Source organism: Tribolium castaneum, chromosome 8 (assembly GCF_031307605.1).
Source record: "Tribolium castaneum strain GA2 chromosome 8, icTriCast1.1, whole genome shotgun sequence".
NCBI classification, from domain to species: Eukaryota; Metazoa; Arthropoda; class Insecta; order Coleoptera; family Tenebrionidae; genus Tribolium; species Tribolium castaneum.
Window position 1 is genome coordinate 15,549,026 of NC_087401.1, and position 24,018 is coordinate 15,573,043.

General features: G+C 34.6%; 2 protein-coding genes across 7 annotated transcripts; both read left to right on the forward strand.

Annotated features, from left to right (window-relative positions):
• Positions 1-8,957: 8,957 nt before the first annotated feature.
• LOC103313415 (glutamic acid-rich protein) lies at positions 8,958-13,918 on the forward strand. Of its 5 annotated transcripts, XM_008196620.3 has the most exons (7): positions 8,958-9,220; positions 9,319-9,491; positions 9,564-9,720; positions 11,665-11,954; positions 12,003-12,197; positions 12,355-12,690; positions 12,742-13,918. In XM_008196620.3, exons 2-7 carry the CDS (start codon positions 9,330-9,332, stop codon positions 13,672-13,674), a joined length of 2,073 nt encoding a protein of 690 aa, XP_008194842.1. In that variant the 5' UTR covers positions 8,958-9,220; positions 9,319-9,329; the 3' UTR covers positions 13,675-13,918. The 5 variants fall into 5 exon arrangements, with proteins under 5 accessions (XP_008194842.1, XP_008194851.1, XP_008194863.1 ...); XM_008196629.3 differs by lacking the exons at positions 8,958-9,220; positions 9,319-9,491; positions 9,564-9,720 and adding exons at positions 9,785-9,968; positions 11,322-11,605; XM_008196641.3 differs by lacking the exons at positions 8,958-9,220; positions 9,319-9,491; positions 9,564-9,720 and adding an exon at positions 9,785-9,968.
• A 699-nt stretch (positions 13,919-14,617) lies between these two features.
• Positions 14,618-17,991, forward strand: anchor. 2 transcript variants are annotated; one of them, XM_008196662.3, is made up of 8 exons: positions 14,618-14,947; positions 14,985-15,385; positions 15,432-15,864; positions 15,914-16,079; positions 16,134-16,373; positions 16,421-16,766; positions 16,815-17,266; positions 17,318-17,991. In XM_008196662.3, the coding sequence occupies exons 2-8, from the start codon at positions 15,001-15,003 to the stop codon at positions 17,810-17,812; spliced, it is 2,517 nt and encodes an 838-aa protein (XP_008194884.1). In that variant the 5' UTR covers positions 14,618-14,947; positions 14,985-15,000; the 3' UTR covers positions 17,813-17,991. The 2 variants fall into 2 exon arrangements, with proteins under 2 accessions (XP_008194884.1, XP_972562.2); XM_967469.4 differs by having other exon boundaries at positions 14,619-14,947; positions 14,999-15,385.
• The last annotated feature ends 6,027 nt before the right edge of the window (positions 17,992-24,018 follow it).

A 24,018-nucleotide genomic window follows, 5' to 3' on the forward strand; every position in this document is an offset into this window, starting at 1 on the left:
CAAACTATGACTTTTCAACACCGTACTTAGAGCCGGTGTACACGACATTTTAATTGCAATTAAATTTTAACGAATTATTGGTTCGCGAAATAAATAAATAAATAAATACGACACAACAATAAAATGGACGTACCTGTGTTTCGCTTCCACGTTGGCTACCGTTTGTAGCATAAATAAATAATAATAATAATAATAAAAAAGAAACCAAAAAAAAAATGTTTCTTTGCATTAAATTTTGAGCAAGCCACTTTCATTCATTGAAATTAAAGAGAAAATTATTACGTGGCAATAAATTGTTTGAGTGTTTGATTTTATTTTAGTTACTGTATTTAAAATGAGGCACTCAAACTATGACTTTTCAACACCGTATTTAGAGCCAGTGTACACGACATTTTAATCGCAATTAAATTTTAACGAATTATTGGTTCGCGAAATAAATAAATAAATAAATACGACACAACAATAAAATGGACGTACCTGTGTTTCGCTTCCACGTTGGCTACCGTTTGTAGCATAAATAAATAATAATAATAATAATAAAAAAGAAACCAAAAAAAAAATGTTTCTTTGCATTAAATTTTGAAGCCACTTTCATTCATTGAAATTAAAAGCAAAATTATTACGTGGCAATAAATTGTTTGAGTGTTTGATTTTATTTTAGTTACTGTATTTAAAATGACGCACTCAAACTATGACTTTTCAACACCGTATTTAGAGCCAGTGTACACGACATTTTAATCGCAATTAAATTTTTACGAATTATTGGTTCGCGAAATAAATAAATAAATACGACACAACAATAAAATGGACGTACCTGTGTTTCGCTTCCACGTTGGCTACCGTTTGTAGCATAAATAAATAATAATAATAATAAAAAAGAAACCAAAAAAAAATGTTTCTTTGCATTAAATTTTGAAGCCACTTTCATTCATTGAAATTAAAAGCAAAATTATTACGTGGCAATAAATTGTTTGAGTGTTTGATTTTATTTTAGTTACTGTATTTAAAATGAGTCACTCAAACTATGACTTTTCAACACCGTACTTAGAGCCGGTGTACACGACATTTTAATTGCAATTAAATTTTAACGAATTATTGGTTCGCGAAATAAATAAATAAATACGACACAACAATAAAATGGACGTACCTGTGTTTCGCTTCCACGTTGGCTACCGTTTGTAGCATAAATAAATAATAATAATAATAATAAAAAAGAAACCAAAAAAAAAATGTTTCTTTGCATTAAATTTTGAAGCCACTTTCATTCATTGAAATTAAAAGCAAAATTATTACGTGGCAATAAATTGTTTGAGTGTTTGATTTTATTTTAGTTACTGTATTTAAAATGACGCACTCAAACTATGACTTTTCAACACCGTATTTAGAGCCAGTGTACACGACATTTTAATCGCAATTAAATTTTTACGAATTATTGGTTCGCGAAATAAATAAATAAATACGACACAACAATAAAATGGACGTACCTGTGTTTCGCTTCCACGTTGGCTACCGTTTGTAGCATAAATAAATAAATAATAATAAAAATGAAACCAAAAAAAATATGTTTCTTTGCATTAAATTTTGAAGCCACTTTCATTCATTGAAATTAAAAGCAAAATTATTACGTGGCAATAAATTGTTTGAGTGTTTGATTTTATTTTAGTTACTGTATTTAAAATGACGCACTCAAACTATGACTTTTCAACACCGTATTTAGAGCCGCTGTACACAACATTGTAATTGCAATTAAATTTTAACGAATTATTGATTCGCGAAATAAATAAATAAATACGACACAACAATAAAATGGACGTACCTGTGTTTCGCTTCCACGTTGGCTACCGTTTGTAGCATAAATAAATAAATAATAATAAAAATGAAACCAAAAAAAATATGTTTCTTTGCATTAAATTTTGAAGCCACTTTCATTCATTGAAATTAAAAGCAAAATTATTACGTGGCAATAAATTGTTTGAGTGTTTGATTTTATTTTAGTTACTGTATTTAAAATGACGCACTCAAACTATGACTTTTCAACACCGTATTTAGAGCCGCTGTACACAACATTGTAATTGCAATTAAATTTTAACGAATTATTGGTTCGCGAAATAAATAAATAAATACGACACAACAATAAAATGGACGTACCTGTGTTTCGCTTCCACGTTGGCTACCGTTTGTAGCATAAATAAATAATAATAATAATAAAAAAGAAACCAAAAAAAAATGTTTCTTTGCATTAAATTTTGAAGCCACTTTCATTCATTGAAATTAAAAGCAAAATTATTACGTGGCAATAAATTGTTTGAGTGTTTGATTTTATTTTAGTTACTGTATTTAAAATGAGTCACTCAAACTATGACTTTTCAACACCGTACTTAGAGCCGGTGTACACGACATTTTAATTGCAATTAAATTTTAACGAATTATTGGTTCGCGAAATAAATAAATAAATAAATAAATACGACACAACAATAAAATGGACGTACCTGTGTTTCGCTTCCACGTTGGCTACCGTTTGTAGCATAAATAAATAATAATAATAATAATAAAAAAGAAACCAAAAAAAAAATGTTTCTTTGCATTAAATTTTGAAGCCACTTTCATTCATTGAAATTAAAAGCAAAATTATTACGTGGCAATAAATTGTTTGAGTGTTTGATTTTGTTTATAGTTACTGTATTTAAAACGAGTCACTCAAACTATGACTTTTCAACACCGTATTTAGAGCCGGTGTACACGACATTTTAATCGCAATTAAATTTTAACGAATTATTGGTTCGCGAAATAAATAAATAAATACGACACAACAATAAAATGGACGTACCTGTGTTTCGCTTCCACGTTGGCTACCGTTTGTAGCATAAAATAATAATAATAATAATAATAAAAAAGAAACCAAAAAAAAAATGTTTCTTTGCATTAAATTTTGAAGCCACTTTCATTCATTGAAATTAAAAGCAAAATTATTACGTGGCAATAAATTGTTTGAGTGTTTGATTTTGTTTATAGTTACTGTATTTAAAATGAGTCACTCAAACTATGACTTTTCAACACCGTATTTAGAGCCGGTGTACACGACATTTTAATCGCAATTAAATTTTAACGAATTATTGGTTTGCGAAATAAATAATTAAATACGACACAACAATAAAATGGACGTACCTGTGTTTCGCTTCCACGTTGGCTACCGTTTGTAGCATAAATAAATAATAATAATAATAATAAAAAAGAAACCAAAAAAAAAATGTTTCTTTGCATTAAATTTTGAAGCCACTTTCATTCATTGAAATTAAAAGCAAAATTATTACGTGGCAATAAATTGTTTGAGTGTTTGATTTTATTTTAGTTACTGTATTTAAAATGACGCACTCAAACTATGACTTTTCAACACCGTATTTAGAGCCAGTGTACACGACATTTTAATCGCAATTAAATTTTTACGAATTATTGGTTCGCGAAATAAATAAATAAATACGACACAACAATAAAATGGACGTACCTGTGTTTCGCTTCCACGTTGGCTACCGTTTGTAGCATAAATAAATAAATAATAATAAAAATGAAACCAAAAAAAATATGTTTCTTTGCATTAAATTTTGAAGCCACTTTCATTCATTGAAATTAAAAGCAAAATTATTACGTGGCAATAAATTGTTTGAGTGTTTGATTTTATTTTAGTTACTGTATTTAAAATGACGCACTCAAACTATGACTTTTCAACACCGTATTTAGAGCCGCTGTACACAACATTGTAATTGCAATTAAATTTTAACGAATTATTGATTCGCGAAATAAATAAATAAATACGACACAACAATAAAATGGACGTACCTGTGTTTCGCTTCCACGTTGGCTACCGTTTGTAGCATAAATAAATAAATAATAATAAAAATGAAACCAAAAAAAATATGTTTCTTTGCATTAAATTTTGAAGCCACTTTCATTCATTGAAATTAAAAGCAAAATTATTACGTGGCAATAAATTGTTTGAGTGTTTGATTTTATTTTAGTTACTGTATTTAAAATGACGCACTCAAACTATGACTTTTCAACACCGTATTTAGAGCCGCTGTACACAACATTGTAATTGCAATTAAATTTTAACGAATTATTGGTTCGCGAAATAAATAAATAAATACGACACAACAATAAAATGGACGTACCTGTGTTTCGCTTCCACGTTGGCTACCGTTTGTAGCATAAATAAATAATAATAATAATAAAAAAGAAACCAAAAAAAAATGTTTCTTTGCATTAAATTTTGAAGCCACTTTCATTCATTGAAATTAAAAGCAAAATTATTACGTGGCAATAAATTGTTTGAGTGTTTGATTTTATTTTAGTTACTGTATTTAAAATGAGTCACTCAAACTATGACTTTTCAACACCGTACTTAGAGCCGGTGTACACGACATTTTAATTGCAATTAAATTTTAACGAATTATTGGTTCGCGAAATAAATAAATAAATAAATAAATACGACACAACAATAAAATGGACGTACCTGTGTTTCGCTTCCACGTTGGCTACCGTTTGTAGCATAAATAAATAATAATAATAATAATAAAAAAGAAACCAAAAAAAAAATGTTTCTTTGCATTAAATTTTGAAGCCACTTTCATTCATTGAAATTAAAAGCAAAATTATTACGTGGCAATAAATTGTTTGAGTGTTTGATTTTGTTTATAGTTACTGTATTTAAAACGAGTCACTCAAACTATGACTTTTCAACACCGTATTTAGAGCCGGTGTACACGACATTTTAATCGCAATTAAATTTTAACGAATTATTGGTTCGCGAAATAAATAAATAAATACGACACAACAATAAAATGGACGTACCTGTGTTTCGCTTCCACGTTGGCTACCGTTTGTAGCATAAAATAATAATAATAATAATAATAAAAAAGAAACCAAAAAAAAAATGTTTCTTTGCATTAAATTTTGAAGCCACTTTCATTCATTGAAATTAAAAGCAAAATTATTACGTGGCAATAAATTGTTTGAGTGTTTGATTTTGTTTATAGTTACTGTATTTAAAATGAGTCACTCAAACTATGACTTTTCAACACCGTATTTAGAGCCGGTGTACACGACATTTTAATCGCAATTAAATTTTAACGAATTATTGGTTTGCGAAATAAATAATTAAATACGACACAACAATAAAATGGACGTACCTGTGTTTCGCTTCCACGTTGGCTACCGTTTGTAGCATAAAATAATAATAATAATAAAAATGAAACCAAAAAAAAAATGTTTCTTTGCATTAAATTTTGAAGCCACTTTCATTCATTGAAATTAAAAGCAAAATTATTACGTGGCAATAAATTGTTTGAGTGTTTGATTTTGTTTATAGTTACTGTATTTAAAATGAGTCACTCAAACTATGACTTTTCAACACCGTATTTAGAGCCGGTGTACACGACATTTTAATCGCAATTAAATTTTAACGAATTATTGGTTCGCGAAATAAATAAATAAATACGACACAACAATAAAATGGACGTACCTGTGTTTCGCTTCCACGTTGGCTACCGTTTGTAGCATAAATAAATAATAATAATAATAAAAAAGAAACCAAAAAAAAATGTTTCTTTGCATTAAATTTTGAAGCCACTTTCATTCATTGAAATTAAAAGCAAAATTATTACGTGGCAATAAATTGTTTGAGTGTTTGATTTTATTTTAGTTACTGTATTTAAAATGAGGCACTCAAACTATGACTTTTCAACACCGTATTTAGAGCCGGTGTACACGACATTTTAATCGCAATTAAATTTTAACGAATTATTGGTTTGTGAAATAAATAAATAAATACGACACAACAATAAAATGGACGTACCTGTGTTTCGCTTCCACGTTGGCTACCGTTTGTAGCATAAAATAATAATAATAATAATAAAAATGAAACCAAAAAAAAATGTTTCTTTGCATTAAATTTTGAAGCCACTTTCATTTATTGAAATTAAAGAGAAAATTATTACGTGGCAATAAATTGTTTGTGTTTGATTTTGTTTATAGTTACTGTATTTAAAATAAGTCACTCAAACTATGACTTTTCAACACCGTATTTAGAGCCGGTATACACAACATTTTAATCGCAATTAAATTTTAACGAATTATTGGTTTGTGAAATAAATAAATAAATACGACAAACAATAAAATGGACGTACCTGTGTATCGCTTCCACGTTGGCTACCGTTTGTAGCATAAAATAATAATAATAATAAAAATGAAACCAAAAAAAGCTTTATTCGCATTAAATTTAGAGCAAGTGACTTTCATCGATTGAAATTAAAGACAAAATCAGTACGCGACGATAAATTGTTTGAGTGTTTTATTTATAGTTACTGAATTTAAAACGTGTCACTCAAACTATGACTTTTCAACACCGCATTTAAAAAATTAAAACGCACGTCTGCTACCGTTTGTAGCAAGATAATGAAAATAAATTAACCGCAAATGAAAAAAAAAAAATGCACTGACCTTTGTCTTCTGTTCCGATGCCATCTTCTTCTTAAACGGACCTACTGCAATAGAAGAAACAATGACATTAGAACAATGTGCCCTGTGTCCTTAAATTAGTTCAAAATTATTACAGATTTATTAGAACCGATTTATAGAAAGCTCTGTTAAAATTTAATTCGTCGCTAAAATTTAAGAACGTAAATGCACTAATGAAATTGCTTCAATTTGGTCATGTGATCAGTTAATCACGCATTTAATTGCGAATATAATTAATGACGCTTCTATAAACTGGCCCTTAATGTAATTTCCCAAAAATAAATCACTGCAAACTTACCCTTTAATCCGGATTGTTGTTTCCTTCTTGAAGACTCCATTGGCACTAACACACACAAACACTAACCGCGATCACCGAATTGAAAATTTAAACCGGAAAATTTAGATTTGCTCGAGCACACGTCCGTTCGCGACAACGGCAAGTAACAAACTGAATAATTTAAACGAAACGGCTTAATAATTTAAATAAGCCGCCTCTTGCGCTCCCGAAGTGACACCTGCCACTGCTCGATGCCGACTGATGCGCTCTCGCCGCCTGCGCCGCACACCTAACCTCGGGACGCGTCACGGATGTGACGTCATTATATGTCTAAAACAGTTCATCACCAGAAACATACATTCACATAATTCGTCGAAATTAGATACATTAATACACAGAATTATTCAAAATAGAACAGTATTGATCTAGAAAAATTGATTATGACAAATGTATTTGTCTATAAACGTCTGAAATCAAAAAATTTTCGCAGTAATAATGGTAAAATACTGCCAATGTGAAATTTTGGTGCCAAAATTAGTAGTATCGCAATGCATACATCCACAAATTGTTTGTTTGATTTGTTTCGTTGAAAATTCGGTAGGTTCGAAAGTAGGGTTATGTTGTCACCTGGAAATGCCAAAATTTACACTTTTATCAATTGTGTCTCCATTTCTGCCCTTCCAGAGCGTTATGATAGGATATTTACGGCAGAAATACTACCTTGTGTCAAAAATTTATGTGCTATTGCCAGATAGAAACAAAAGTTCAGAAAGTAGGGTTAGGGTTATTGTGCTCTCTTTTGAAGTATTTAATTTTAATTTTAGTGCATTTTGTGTGCTTTTCTGCTCATTTAGAGCGTTATTAATCATTGTTGAGTATATTTAAGGGCAGACAAATCTACCTTGAGTCAACGACATAAACTTCAGTGAGATTTATTGAAATGTATACAGGGCAAAATGTATAAAAGGGTGTTTAATCGTTTATAAAGGGCGTGTTAACGTGTGTTGTTAAGTTTACCACGTAATAAAACATAAAGTACAACAACTTTTCTATGAAAGCATTTTGCAAAACTTTTATTCATCATTTTCACAATTTTCCTCCTTTCCTTGTGCAAACGAGCTGGTGATGTAAAATTTTGGCGTGAAAATTTGTGGTATTGCCACAAACTGTGTTAATTTTAAGTCTCCAGAAAATTCGGTTTTGAAAGTGAGGTTATGTTATCATTTGGAAATGTAAAAATTTTCACTTTTTTGAATTTTATGTCCGTTTCTGCTGCTTTAGAGCGTTATTAATTATTATAGAATATGTTATGGGCAGATAAATCTACCTTTGAGTCAACGACATAAACTTTAGTGTGATTTATTGAAATGTATATAGGGCAAAAATGAACTTTTCGGGTTAAACATTTTGATGAAAAAGGGCGTTTAATCGTTTATAAAGGGCGTGTTAAGTTTACCACATAATAAAACATAAAGTAGAACAACTTTTCCACAAAAGCATTTTGCAAAATTCTTATTCATTATTTTCACTATTTTCCTCCTTTCCTGTAATAACTGATTCGCCCTTCGGGGGCCATTCAGAATACTCTATTGAATTTTTAAAAATAAAATTTGCGAAATCGAGAAATTTTAAAGAATCTTTAAAAATTCATTAAGGCCCCAAGGGGTGTTTGCCCGAAGATGATTTTTTTACAGTCGAAGGCCCTGTCAGAGGGCTTAATCTCCTGCAAAAATAAAGAAAATTGCAGGATATAAAGGGGGTGAAAAAAAATCAGTTTGTATTGCTTGAGAAAATAAAAAATGCAGAAATTAAATGCAGTTAAGTTTTAATTTGTAATAGAAACACATTACAATGGTCAGGAGATGTTATATGTAAGTCAGCGTAACAGCTTGTTGATGTTTCTATCTACAATGATATGTACTTCTTTACATATTTTATATTTTAAGATTGTTACTGATGAGAGGGTCCTATTAAATAAAAAGACTTCGAGGACGATTCTTCAAAAAACGCCAAAAACTTATTAATAGATTTAATAAAAATTTATAAAACAAAAAAACTAAATGTCATATTATAAGGCCACCTTGATTACAATTTAATTGAAGGTGCGTCACTAAATATCAAAGTGCCTCATCTATTGCAAAAACAGGTAGAAGCAATAATTTTTGAGATTTCTCTCATGACGCAAAACCGTCATATTGAGAAAAAATTACCGTTTTTTCGTCATTTTCGCACCGAATCTTCGTCCCTAATGCGCATATTTGCGCCCAAAACAGCGTCCCCTCGCTCACATCGGTCCCTTCGAGGTTAATAAGGCCATCTAAATATAGCGCAGTATGTTTTGAGGTCCGACATAAAGCCGGTAGTTCCATTTTGCGTGCGTATTTTTGCCCAAATTTCGAAAATCACAAGTGCAAAAACCCCAACCATCGTCAGGTGAGAGTTCCATCACGAAATTGCGCCTCAAAAACGTCAAAAATGCGTTTTAACGAAAACGGCAACTTTATTGATCTCCGGACATGTTCTATATTTAGGTCCCCGGCCAATGAGCGGTCCTCAAACAACGATGGAGGACCAGGTCGAAGTGATCAAATCGAATAAAGGGGGTATGAAAGTGATACACAAGGGGTACATGTACACAGTGCACAAGAAACGCCAATGTGGGGGTATTAGGTGGCGCTGTGCTCAACGTAGTCTCCATTGCAAGGTAAGTAACGCCCATTTTTTCGAACCGGGCTTGATGATTGGTTGTGGTGATTGAGCCAACCAATCATTGCAGGGGAGTATCTCAACGGGGGTGGATGGGCCTCCCAAGGTCAACATGCCGCATAATCACTTGCCCGACCTCCACTCCGTCGCCTTGGCCCGGGGGCGGCAAAGCGACGACTTCGGGTCGTTGTCCCACCTCCTCGATGTCAAATTCGAGGAAGATCCAGGTATTCATTTATTAATTGGAAAGGGTTGACAGATCGATCAAATACATTATTTATTAATGGCAATTGTTGAGAACCGCTGACATAATCATTGTGGTGCTTTGCATACTTGTCTCGAGCTCGGACACGTCTCGTGTTTTACGCAAAACGGTTAAACCGGTCGGTTACGTTACGATAAACCGCTTTTTGGGGTTGTTTGTGAGCACTGGGTGAAAATTCCGGGTTAATGGTGGCCGGAAGCGGACCGTATGGTAAGGTTATGTTGCGGGTTGTTCTGCCAGGGGGGTGTTACCCACCCATTAAGTCACCCATGATGGTTTTTTGCTTCTTTATCGCGTAATTTTTTCATGGTTGTGTTGGTGGTTGAAGCGGCGTTGGGTGACAGTTTGGGTGCCACTGGTCCATTTTATTGTTTGTCGCCGCTAGCTCTGATCCATCAGCGTGTTATTTCGTGTGGTATTTTCATGGATTTTACGGCCAAAAGGCCGCTTTTTGTGCTGGTTTTGATGTAAAATGGGTGATAATCCGGTGAGGAAAGTGCGGAAAAGCAACTTTTCCACCGACGAAGTGGACGTCCTTGTGGACTCGGTGAGGGCCAATTACGGGATTTTGTACGGACTTAACGCCAAAAGGGCCACCAATCGCTGGATCAGACAGAAGGCTTGGCTTGATATCTTGGGGAGGGTGAATGGGGTTAGCGTTGAAAAACGCACCCTACAGGAGGTTAAAAATAAGTGGAAGAAGTGTCAGTATGCCCTAAAGGAGAAGGGACAGGGGGCTCTCGGGGACGACGCTGGGGACAGCCCCTGGGAGGATTACGTTGGTAGGTTTGCGGGTTTGTTTACATACGGTTGAGGACCGCTGAAGTGTGACAAGTGACACGGCGCGAAATTCGAATTTGTTTGTATACAGCGTGGAGGCATGAAATATTCAAGGGAATTGATCGAAATGACTCAACGGTGGCGTTATTATTTCACAATTTATTATTCATCGACCTGCATCTGTTACGTATTAAAACTATAATGTAACTATATTAAAAAAAAATTAAAAAACTTTTACCAATTTGCACTCAGCCCCATATTTTTCAAAACGCTGCGAATACGGTTACAGATACAGGAAAAATGTAAGGAAGAAAGTTGTAGAGAATTAAATTTCCTACAAAAAAGTCCGCGATACCATATTTTTATCTTCAACCATTTAGGCCCCAAGGTCGTTCAAAGACGCTCAAGCGATAGATTTGCGTCATTTTGCCGGTGGTCAAGTATTAGAAAGTCAATTTATACCTAAACCGTTGAAGATAGAAATGTGGACTTTTTTGTAGAAAATTTAATTCTCTACAACTTTGTTCCTTACACTTTTTTTGTATCTTCAACCGTTTTCGCAGCATCCGCAAAAATATAAGGTGGAACGCAAATTGATAATTTTTTGCGCACCGTCGCATATTTATCAAAACGCAGGGAATACGGTTGAAGATATAAATATTTTTTTCTCATTTTGTATTGCCTTATTGAATAAAAATACAGGTTTCTGTAATTTTTGTGCAAATTTGCCCCCCCTGGCAGACCCGCTCGTTCGCCCGCCCCTCGCTCACCCCTTTTGCACAGCCCCCCCGCCGCCATGCGTCGCAACAGCCGCCACCGCCGCCAACTTTACAACGCCTACGATCTTGATTTAAAAAAATCGGTTGTGATTTTCGCCGAAGCGAACGGTAACAAGGAGGCACAAGCCCGTTACGGTATTTCGGAGGCAAATATTCGTCGTTGGCGGCGTTTAAAAGACGACCTTTTCGGTAGACCACGTGATTACGATCGCGGTAATTTACGTGTACGTAGACGAGTCAATTACACAAAAACCAAAACTGAGAAAGAGGAGGATTGTAGTAGTGTCGGTAGGCACAGCCGTGGGGGCGCCCCCGACTGTCTTTTTTTATTATGTGACGTTTTTTAGATTCAATGCCTTTGCAAGAGAGATTGTCAAAGATGGCAGCACAGGAAAGAATCGCCGGTCAAGTACTGAAAAGTCAGCCACTTTCACCGACGAAATTAAAAGTGACGAGGCAAGCGCCGAGGGCTTTGAAACCACCAGAACCGCCACAATCGCCGGTTAATGAAGAGATGTGTCTGAGGTGGAACAGTCATCACTCGAATATGCAAACGGCCTTTCCTAGCATTTTATCGAAGGAACAATACGTTGACGTAACACTAGCTGCTGAAGGGAAAACGCTCAAGTGTCACAGGGTTTGTGTGACCTTGACACGTCTACAATTACTTATAACCATTTTGCAGTTGATCCTGTCGTCTTGTAGCCCATATTTTGAGGAGATTTTGAGTGGAATTAGTCCCTTACAACACCCAGTACTTTTCATGAAGGACATTCCTTTTTGGATTTTGAAATCCCTGTGCGATTTTATGTACGCCGGGGAAGTACACATTTTTCAGAATAAACTCGAGGAGTTACTAACCGTAGCCGAGGCACTTAAAGTGAGTTCATTTGCGGCTTTTTTAACTTACATTGGAAGTCGGTTATAACTTATAACGAACGCTAAAGGTTAAAAAAAGAATTTAATTCTGCATCAATTATGTATTATTCTGTAAATCGGGCGTTCCACTGTATTTTAAATTCTTTTTCTTGTGCCAGATCAAAGGTTTGGCCGGAAAATCCACACCCCCTGACCCCCAATCGGAAAACAAAGAAACGAAAAAAAAGAACAGTCAAGGCAAACATCACTCGACACCTATCCGAAAACACCCGATTTACAATCAAAACAGTTTCGAATCGACTAGTCAGGACTACGACGATGACCTACTAGATCCCTTAGATTTACTAGAACCACTGTATGAGGAGGCAGCCGAGGAGAAAAAACCGGCGGTTACTAAACCGAAAGAGAACAAATATCAATACCAACCGGTTAAAAAACCATTTGGCAGGCGTTTGAGAAAGAGAAAGTTTTCGGAACCACAAACACGAGAACCGGTAAGTGATAATCATTATAAAAAAATTGTTTTAATTATTTTTTTAAATCAGTCTCCACCACCCGTTTTCTCGTTCCGTAAAGGCACCCGTTCCCGTCCTAACGTCAAAATCCCCAAATACTACCACCCTGACTATACTAATCCCCCAAAACCGGTTATAAGTTCCCAAACCGATCCGCTACTTGACGTTGACGAAATTAAAACCGAACCGATTGATGTCGAAGACAACATGATTGACTACAGTGACGAAGACCACTATATGGAAAATTCACTTGAAACGGCCAATTGCGACAGCCCGATTATTATAACGAGTGCTAAACCTGATAAATTCAAAAAAATTAAACTAAGTAAACCGATCATAACCGAAGTGCATTCGGTCAAAGAGACGAATCCGCCACCTGGCGGTTTGGAAGTGATTAAACTAACGATGCCTCAACCGGAAGAGGGGGACAAAGAGGAGGTGGTTCCAGAACCGGAACCGGAACAGGAAGAACCCCTCCAAAATGTTGTGATAGAACGTACGGAAGGGGGAGTTGAAGAGACTGAAAAAATAGTTGAACATGAAGGTCAAGTGACCGAAAATGGCGCCGACGAGGAAAAGCAAGATGGCGAGAGTGAGGTTCCTGTCCAAAACATACAAATCGAGAGTGTTGTAAGTGCCGAAAATGGCGCTGCTTTCGCAGAAGAAGAAGAAGAAGAAGTAAAGCAAGATGGTGGGGGTGAAATTCCTGTCCAAAACCTACAACTTGAGAATGTTACAAGTAGCGAAAATGGCGCCGAAGAAAAACAAGATGGCGATAATGAGGTTCCTGTCCAAGTTATACAAATTGAAAACGTTCGAAGTGAACAAGACCAAGAGTTTCAAGAGGAAGAAGAAAGAAGAACAGCATCGTTGAATCATCTCGAAAAGGAGGCCATGAGTGTTGCTGATGCTATCACTATGGAGAATCAAACCGATCCACCTGATATCGAGGAAAAAGTGTAAAACTTGTAACACTAATTATTAAGGGTTTTAAGCGTCTACAATTTTGTAAATAAGAATTTGTTTTATTTTAGTACAGGAAAGTGTATTGTTTTATTCAAATATTCGTTTTTTATAATTGTAACTAGAGTGTAATAACATGGATAATAATGATTAATTCGTGCTTTGCTTTCCTTTTCCTGTTGAATAATGATTGGATATGTGATAATGTGGATTTTGGCACAATAAAAACGATTTGATATTTGAAGAGTTATTTGTATACCGAGTTTTAAAAAAGATTTGGTATCCATTACACGATTTTTTCGAAATTTTGGCGAATTTTCAGAAGATTTGAAAAACTTTTACACCCAACTGACGTTATTCCAAAACTTGGGTGCCATTAAAAATATTTTTATAAAATAATCTAAAGAAAAGTCCAGATTTCAGACTTCTAGACGACTTTAGAAAGGAATCTCAGGAAAAATCTAGAGAGACAATTCTACGGAATAATAAAATAAAGAAAATTTCAAACGAAACTATAGAAGATTTTTGAAAAGATGTAGAGTAAAATCTAAAATTAAGATTATATTTATCTATTTTATTTACGTTTTGCTAATTGCAATAAATAAACGTATCTGTCTCTGTTTTTTATCTTTTTTATGTCCCAAATTCCCTTATTTAAACGTGGAGAATTATGGTTATTTTTTCCAAGCTTTACTTCAATCAGTTTTGAGACGATAAATAATACTCGGACCAAAATAGTTCGTAAATTAAAAATTTTTGAAGTTTTTTTTTATGAAACGTGGCAGGCAACCAGCAATACAGCAACCAAAAAATCGACGAAAACGTTAATAATTAACCCAGTTTCGGGTATTTAACATCAGAAGTAACTTTCTAAACACACAAAAGTGCATTTGGGTTAGTAATTGTCCCAGATTTACCAAAAACTGGCACTTGAATGTAATAACCTTGACAGTTGTCAAATGTCAAAAATAGTCAATACTTTGCAAAAAGTCATTATTCGTGCTAGCTATTATTATTCACATCGCAAAATAGTGTAAAATAGGTGGTTGTGACCTTGAAAAGGCCAATTATTTGCCAAATTTTGCTAAAAATTTGGTCAGTTGACATGTGTCATCTGTCAAAACCCATCTGTTTTCACTCAAATTAACGCCAAGTGCCCCCGTTCCAATGCCCTCGACTCCAAAGTCATTGTCATTGTCTAAACCCACACCAAAAATCCAATAAAACCCGATAAAAATGTGAAAAACCACTCGACACACACAATCATCAACAAGTATTTATTGATTTTTGTTTCACCCACGTATTGTCAGTGCTCACTTTGCAGTGATGTTGAACGTGACAGCAGCCCCCGACACTTCGGGGGCCACCATCGAGAATCTCTACCCCGCATTAACCGAATGTTTCGCCATAATTCTATGCGGTTATGCCGCCGGCCGTATGAACATGATTTCGGAAACGGAAGCGAAAGGAATCAACACTTTCGTGGGCACATTTTCGCTCCCATCTCTCATTTTCATGTCTCTGGCCCAACTTGACCTAAGTTCCGTGAATTGGTTGTTTCTACTGGCGATACTAATCGCCAAAAGTATTGTGTTTTTCTCGGTGATTGTGGTAACACTGCTGGTTGGCAGACCTGTTAATTTCGGACGCGCGGGGATTTTTGCAATTTTTTGCACCCAAAGCAACGACTTCGCCATTGGCTATCCCATCGGTAAGTCATCTTGGCCACAAACAGTACCACCAACTTGTTATTCCAGTGGCAGCACTGTACAAAAACAGCCACCCGGAGTACGCCTCATACTTGTACCTAATGGCGCCAATCAGTCTTGCCATCTTGAACCCCATCTCGTTCGTTTTCATGGAAATTGGGCGCCGGAACGGTGGTGGTAACACTGATTTTCTCCTTGATGGTGATCTGGTGTCTCGAAACATGTACCGGTTTAAAATGGTTGTTTCCGTAACGAAGAGTATTTTCCTGAATCCGATTGTGTTAATGACCATTTTGGGGATTTTGGGGAATTGGGTTTTCCGCCACCACATTCCCTGTTATTTGGGGGGCGTTTTGGACGTTCTAGGATCAGCGTTTTCAGCTAGTGCTTTATTTTTGTTAGGTTTGCGAATGGTTGGTAAAGTACATAAACTACGAGGGGCAACTCTTGTAGTCCCCGGGATTTTAATTATGGTGAAATTGTAAGTCGGGACGTTCTTTTGACCCCGTCAATTGTTTTTTTTTCCAAAGGATTGCCCTACCTCTAGTCACTCGTGAAGTGGTCAGTATTATTCATGTCGGGTATAACAAAAGCGAAACGGTTGATTTGAGCACTTATGGGTTTCTCTACGGGACGTTCCCGTCAGCGCCTACTGTCTTTGTTTTCGCTACACAATATTTCATAGATGTTGATCTCGTAATTACAGATTCCTGTAATTACAAACTTAAAAATAACTTGTAATAATTGTAGATTGCTAGTGCCATGGTAGCTTGTACGTTTATCAGCGCCCCCTTGATGTTTGTTTCGGCAAAAATGATAACAATCACTAAAACAGATCCTTCGGAATATATCAAACAACTCGATTCTTTTACTCTAGATATAAGCATTGTTGCCATAATTGCGTGCGGTTGGGTGATTTTAGTGTTTATTCTTACGAAAAAAATCGCCAGATTGCCGCACAAAATCACCGCTTGCTTGATCATATCGCAGGTAATTTTACAAAATGACGGTCCGTTTTTTTTAAATAATTTTTCCAGCTTATCAGTTGTTTGGGTGCCGTCTTGTACAACACACTACCACAGAAAGATAACTGGTCGGGTTATATACCATCGATTTTTATCATGGGTGTCTATAGTACCCGCCTATGGACCACAATCCTTGCGGTCACTTTACTGTTTTTACAGTGTCGAAGTCTCTGTTACGTCCTAAAACTACAACCAATTTTTTTCACAGTCGGTTGGGGAATCCCCGCAATTCTGACAGTTGTTTTATTGTTATTTGACGGTAAAAATCACCGCCCACTTGATAAACGCAATCCGAATTTCGTCTACGGCACGTATCAAGCAATCGTGGCCATAGCACTCTTAGTTTTATGTTTCATAGGTAATTAACTGTAACACATCGACTTGCATTAATCTTGACAATTGACAGTTACCGCCGGCTGCTTGATTTTGCAACAGCGTTACCACCGTCGTTTCACCCGCTATCTTGATTTAGCCCAGGATATATCCGATTCGCCATCAACAAGTAGCGAAATTGAGACAAACATTGAAAGTCCGAATCCAGGCACGAGTTCCGATTCCGGTATAAGTCCGGGTAAAAGCACAAAATGCGGGGGTTTACCGACGATAAACGAGGGTTGTTGTGAGGAAAGTCCGGTCGATATTGAGGATTTGTTTCCGGTTAATGGAGATACCGGACTTTGTCCGTCACGTTTTGGTTGTCAAGGACCGAAGCGTGAACAATGCCAAGGGATTGTGAGACAGTATCAGGAAACTATAGACGATGACCTTGAGTTTATCGAAGAGGAGCCGGAATTGCACGAACCGCAGTTTTTGAGACACACTGTATTGTTGATTCTATTGTTGTGTTCCATGTTTGTGGTGGGTTTCCCCTATATGGTTTTGATGCGATTTTGTTTGTTTGTTTTTCAGGGGTTGGCAATATCGATTTGGACGCTTGTCATGGAGCAAATTTCGGGGATTTACATCGAATTGTCGTTTCTCGATGCGACTTTGAATTTCGGGCAGAGTATCATTGTTTTCGGTATTTTTGGTTTGGAGGTGAAAGAAGTGGTTTTGCCGCTTTTAAAACTGAAGAGATTGCTTTGGTATGGAAGTAATAGTTTGGTGCTGCCATCTTGGCACGAATTGTCACCCGAGACGCGCCATATTTGCGACCAGTTTATCACCCACCATTTGCAAAGCTGTCGCAATGCTATTGCGACTGATAAGAGATGGCGTATTAAAGTTTATAAGAGTGTCTTCACCGGAATCGAGTTCGTTGATTGGTTGATTACAGTGGGGCTGGCACGTGACAGAGGCGAGGCTGTGAATTATGCAAGACATCTGATTGAAGGCAAAGTTCTGAAGCACATAAACGGGGTGTACCACTTTTACGATAGGAATTTATTGTATACTTTTGTTTAGCTTGTTTGGAGCCAAAGATTTATTTTTCTATGTCCAGTGAGATACAACGATATGTAACCAAACCATACTTAGGGGTTGTGATTTTCGGTTGGTAACACTCATATCAGGGCTTGTGTTAGTAATTATTTAAGTCTGAACTAGACAATATATGTGTAATGCAAATGAAACGTTCACAAATAGTTTAGTTATTTATTAACAACCCGTCCTTAAGAGCTCTAGTCTCGTTAGTGGCGCCCTCTTCCTTACTCCCACTCCGTCCGATACTCACCGTCACACTCACTAAAAATGTGCCCACATGTATAATCTTATCAATTTTCTTATCACAACTCACCGATAATGATCGTTAAAACCACCAAACTAACAATGATCAAAATGATCAACATTTTGATATTCTTCCACCAGTACTTTTTCTTCAGTTTTCCAGCCTGCTGTTCAAATTGTTGCGATCCTGCGATCAAATCTTCAGCAATTGTATTCATCCGTTTTAAATTATCTTCTCTTTCCATCACTTTTTCGAGATTCACTCGCATAATATTCACAACTTCGTCTACTTGAGCTTGCGTTTCTTTTAGTTTTTCGGGTGTTGATTCTTGCGGTGGACGCTCCATATTTTTTTTGTTTAACACACACACGAAAATTATACACAATAAAACGATAAACGCCGCTTGCTTATTACGTTTGCTTCTCTTATCAACGTTATCGTGATTATAATTGATCAGACGCACAAGGGAAATGGAGGATTTGGCGAAATATTTGATTGAATTTTTTATTAATAAATAATTTATGTTTTTTATGAATTTATTGTTACAACCTCTTAAACAAAAAATTACAAAATTTGACATTTTGTGAATAGCTAGTATATTACGTAAAATAAGTCGCAAAACTACCGGAATCGCGACAAAAATTGGAAAAACCAAACATTAAAAAATCGAACATAAAGATTTTTTTTGGACTTTTAGTTAATAACTCAAGTGGGTTGTAAAGGCCTTGAAAAAGGGTCAATAAACTTTTTCAAGTTTTTTATTTTCTCAATTACGGCTAAACTATTCGAAAAAGTGGAACTATTTTGATCCATACCTACGCAAAATGATTCGGGGAATCGATTGGCACCGAGAAAATTGCCAAATTCCCAATAGTTTTTTAGTTATGAATTTTTTTAAATTTTGCCAATTTTTGCATTTGTCTCCAATTTGCTCGAAAACTATTAGTCGGAGAACAATATTTTTTTTTTTAAAAAGGTAGATAATTTAAAGAGCTTTCCAACGATAATACACTTCATGGGGTTATCTCTGATAGTTCCGGAGCTATTGCTCGAGAAATGTTCCGGGTACCGGAAATCGGCCAAAATCGCGAAAAAAATTGAAAAAATCAAACCCAAAAAATCGATCAAATGGACTTTTTGTGGACTTTTAACAACTTTTGTGGGTTGTTAAGACATAAAGAAATCCATAAAAATTTGCTAAAGTGAGTTTAAAAAAAAATTTTTTTTCATCACTTTGAAGGTAAGTGAATATGAATGTATGAATGTATATGAATTTTTTTAAATTTTGCCAATTTTTGCATTTGTCTCCAATTTGCTCGAAAACTATTAGTCGGAGAACAATATTTTTTTTTGAAAAAGGTAGATAATTTGAAGAGCTTTCCAACGATAATACACTTCATGGGGTTATCTCTGATAGTTCCGGAGCTATTGCTCGACAAAAGTTCCGGGTACCCAAAATCGACAAAAACTGCGACAAAAATTGAAAAAATCAAACATCAAAAAATCGAACATATGGACTTTTTGTGGACTTTTAACAACTTTTGTGGGTTGTTAAGACATAAAGAAGTCCATAAAAATTTGCTAAAGTGAGTTTAAAAAAAAATTTTTTTTTCATCACTTTGAAGGTAAGTGAATATTACTCAGGAAATTTGAGCAAAAAAATTGAAAATTTTAAATCTCGTAAAAAGTTGGTATTACATAGAAAAAAAGCCGCTGAATCCAATGGAACAAACCGCGTTGCTCTACGACTTTTAGTTTTCGAGTTATGAATTTTTTTATTGAATAAAATTTTCCACAATGACAAATGGCTATCCTAAATTTAGGCAAAAAATTTAAAATTTTTAATTCCTGTGAAAAATTGATATAATATGTAAAATGAGCCGTAGAATTCAATGGAACAAACCGCAGTGCTCTACGACTTTTAGTTTTTTTTTTATGAATTTTTTTAGTGAAAAACTTTGATCGCCTCTGTAGCCGGAACCGTTGCTCGGAGCGGCTCCGGGTTTGGTCGAAAAAATAGATAAAATTAAGCGCTATCAGATGGTTTTTTGTTCGTTGCTCTAAGTCTTACAGTTTCCGAGAAAAACGCAAAAAAAGTTTCCATTTTCACTTTTTTTCAATTTTCAACCGCCAATTACGGCGAAACTATTAGAGTTATCGAGAAACGGAAAAATGGAGGATAACCGGAATAAAAAACTCTACAAAATGGCATAGGACTCAAAGCGATATCTCGCAAAAAATTTTTCAATTTTCAAACGCCGATTACGGCCAAACTAAAAGAGTTAGGAGAAAACGGTTTTTTCCATCGTAAAGAGCACATCAAAATCTATAAGATAAAATAGGTTTCATTTGATTTAGAGACACTTTAAAAATTGACCGATTTTAAGGGGGGGGTGTTAACTTTTTTTTAATTTTTTTTATTTTCTCATTTATGGCTAAACTATTCGAAAAAGTGGAACTATTTTGATCCATACCTATGCAAAATGATCCGGGGAATCGATTGGCACCGAGAAAATTGCCAAATTCCCAATAGTTTTTTAGTTATGAATTTTTTTAAATTTTGCCAATTTTTGCATTTGTCTCCAATTTGCTCGAAAACTATTAGTCGGAGAACAATATTTTTTTTTGAAAAAGGTAGATAATTTAAAGAGCTTTCCAACGATAATACACTTCATGGGGCTATCTCTGATAGTTCCGGAGCTATTGCTCGACAAAAGTTCCGGGTACCCAAAATCGACAAAAACTGCGACAAAAATTGAAAAAATCAAACATCAAAAAATCGAACATATGGACTTTTTGTGGACTTTTAACAACTTTTGTGGGTTGTTAAGACATAAAGAAGTCCATAAAAATTTGCTAAAGTGAGTTTAAAAAAAATTTTTTTTTTCATCACTTTGAAGGTAAGTGAATATTACTCAGGAAATTTGAGCAAAAAAATTGAAAATTTTAAATCTCGTAAAAAGTTGGTATTACATACAAAAAAAACCGCTGAATCCAATGGAACAAACCGCGTTGCTCTACGACTTTTAGTTTTCGAGTTATGAATTTTTTTATTGAATAAAATTTTCCACTATGACAAATGGCTATCCTAAATTTAGGCAAAAAATTTTAAATTTTTAATTCCTGTGAAAAATTGATATAATATGTAAAATGAGCCGTAGAATTCAATGGAACAAACCGCAGTGCTCTACGACTTTTACTTTTCGAGTTATGAATTTTTTTATTGAATAAAATTTTCCACTATGACAAATGGCTACCCTAAATTTAGGCAAAAAATTTTAAATCTTTAATTCCTGTGAAAAATTGATATAATATGTAAAATGAGCCGTAGAATTCAATGGAACAAACCGCAGTGCTCTACGACTTTTAGTTTTTTTTTTATGAATTTTTTTAGTGAAAAACTTTGATCGCCTCTGTAGCCGGAACCGTTGCCCGGAGCGGCTCCGGGTTTGGTCGAAAAAATAGATAAAATTAAGCGCTATCAGATGGTTTTTTGTTCGTTGCTCTAAGTCTTACAGTTTCCGAGAAAAACGCAAAAAAAGTTTCCATTTTCACTTTTTTTCAATTTTCAACCGCCAATTACGGCGAAACTATTAGAGTTATCGAGAAACGGAAAAATGGAGGATAACCGGAATAAAAAACTCTACAAAATGGCATAGGACTCAAAGCGATATCTCGCAAAAAAAATTTCAATTTTCAAACGCCGATTACGGCCAAACTAAAAGAGTTAGGAGAAAACGGTTTTTTCCATCGTAAAGAGCACATCAAAATCTATAAGATAGAATAGGTCTCATTTGATTTAGAGACACTTTAAAAATTGACCGATTTTAAGGGGGGGGGTGTTAACTTTTTTTTAATTTTTTTTATTTTCTCATTTATGGCTAAACTATTCGAAAAAGTGGAACTATTTTGATCCATGCCTATGCAAAATGATCCGGGGAATCGATTGGCACCGAGAAAATTGCCAAATTCCCAATAGTTTTTTAGTTATGAATTTTTTTAAATTTTGCCAATTTTTGCATTTGTCTCCAATTTGCTCGAAAACTATTAGTCGGAGAACAATATTTTTTTTTGAAAAAGGTAGATAATTTAAAGAGCTTTCCAACGATAATACACTTCATGGGGTTATCTCTGATAGTTCCGGAGCTATTGCTCGACAAAAGTTCCGGGTACCCAAAATCGACAAAAACTGCGACAAAAATTGAAAAAATCAAACATCAAAAAATCGAACATATGGACTTTTTGTGGACTTTTAACAACTTTTGTGGGTTGTTAAGGCATAAAGAAGTCCATAAAAATTTGCTAAAGTGAGTTTAAAAAAAAATTTTTTTTTCATCACTTTGAAGGTAAGTGAATATTACTCAGGAAATTTGAGCAAAAAAATTGAAAATTTTAAATCTCGTAAAAAGTTGGTATTACATACAAAAAAAACCGCTGAATCCAATGGAACAAACCGCGTTGCTCTACGACTTTTAGTTTTCGAGTTATGAATTTTTTTATTGAATAAAATTTTCCACAATGACAAATGGCTATCCTAAATTTAGGCAAAAAATTTAAAATTTTTAATTCCTGTGAAAAATTGATATATTATGTAAAATGAGCCGTAGAATTCAATGGAACAAACCGCAGTGCTCTACGACTTTTAGTTTTTTTTTTTATGAATTTTTTTAGTGAAAAACTTTGATCGCCTCTGTAGCCGGAACCGTTGCTCGGAGCGGCTCCGGGTTTGGTCGAAAAAATAGATAAAATTAAGCGCTATCAGATGGTTTTTTGTTCGTTGCTCTAAGTCTTACAGTTTCCGAGAAAAACGCAAAAAAAGTTTCCATTTTCACTTTTTTTCAATATTCAACCGCCAATTACGGCGAAACTATTAGAGTTATCGAGAAACGGAAAAATGGAGGATAACCGGAATAAAAAACTCTACAAAATAGCATAGGACTCAAAGCGATATCTCGCAAAAAATTTTTCAATTTTCAAACGCCGATTACGGCCAAACTAAAAGAGTTAGGAGAAAACGGTTTTTTCCATCGTAAAGAGCACATCAAAATCTATAAGATAGAATAGGTTTCATTTGATTTAGAGACACTTTAAAAATTGACCGATTTTAAGGGGGGGGGTGTTAACTTTTTTTTAATTTTTTTTATTTTCTCATTTATGGCTAAACTATTCGAAAAAGTGGAACTATTTTGATCCATACCTATGCAAAATGATCCGGGGAATCGATTGGCACCGAGAAAATTGCCAAATTCCCAATAGTTTTTTAGTTATGAATTTTTTAAAATTTTGCCAATTTTTGCATTTGTCTCCAATTTGCTCGAAAACTATTAGTCGGAGAACAATATTTTTTTTTGAAAAAGGTAGATAATTTAAAGAGCTTTCCAACGATAATACACTTCATGGGGTTATCTCTGATAGTTCCGGAGCTATTGCTCGACAAAAGTTCCGGGTACCCAAAATCGACAAAAACTGCGACAAAAATTGAAAAAATCAAACATCAAAAAATCGAACATATGGACTTTTTGTGGACTTTTAACAACTTTTGTGGGTTGTTAAGGCATAAAGAAGTCCATAAAAATTTGCTAAAGTGAGTTTAAAAAAAAATTTTTTTTTCATCACTTTGAAGGTAAGTGAATATTACTCAGGAAATTTGAGCAAAAAAATTGAAAATTTTAAATCTCGTAAAAAGTTGGTATTACATACAAAAAAAACCGCTGAATCCAATGGAACAAACCGCGTTGCTCTACGACTTTTAGTTTTCGAGTTATGAATTTTTTTATTGAATAAAATTTTCCACAATGACAAATGGCTATCCTAAATTTAGGCAAAAAATTTAAAATTTTTAATTCCTGTGAAAAATTGATATATTATGTAAAATGAGCCGTAGAATTCAATGGAACAAACCGCAGTGCTCTACGACTTTTAGTTTTTTTTTTATGAATTTTTT

What these genes read in the sequence shown, in the direction of transcription:
- LOC103313415 (XM_008196620.3), top strand. Translation starts at nt 9,330, where the DNA reads ATGAGCGGTCCTCAAACAACGATGGAGGACCAGGTCGAAGTGATCAAA. An exon ending in AACGTAGTCTCCATTGCAAG is followed by an intron (nt 9,492 to 9,563) that starts GTAAGTAACGCC and finishes CAATCATTGCAG; the next exon opens with GGGAGTATCTCAACGGGGGT. An exon ending in AACCACAAACACGAGAACCG is followed by an intron (nt 12,691 to 12,741) that starts GTAAGTGATAAT and finishes TTTTTAAATCAG; the next exon opens with TCTCCACCACCCGTTTTCTC.
- anchor (XM_967469.4), top strand. An exon ending in ATTTTAATTATGGTGAAATT is followed by an intron (nt 15,865 to 15,913) that starts GTAAGTCGGGAC and finishes TTTTTTCCAAAG; the next exon opens with GATTGCCCTACCTCTAGTCA. An exon ending in CTTAGTTTTATGTTTCATAG is followed by an intron (nt 16,767 to 16,814) that starts GTAATTAACTGT and finishes GACAATTGACAG; the next exon opens with TTACCGCCGGCTGCTTGATT.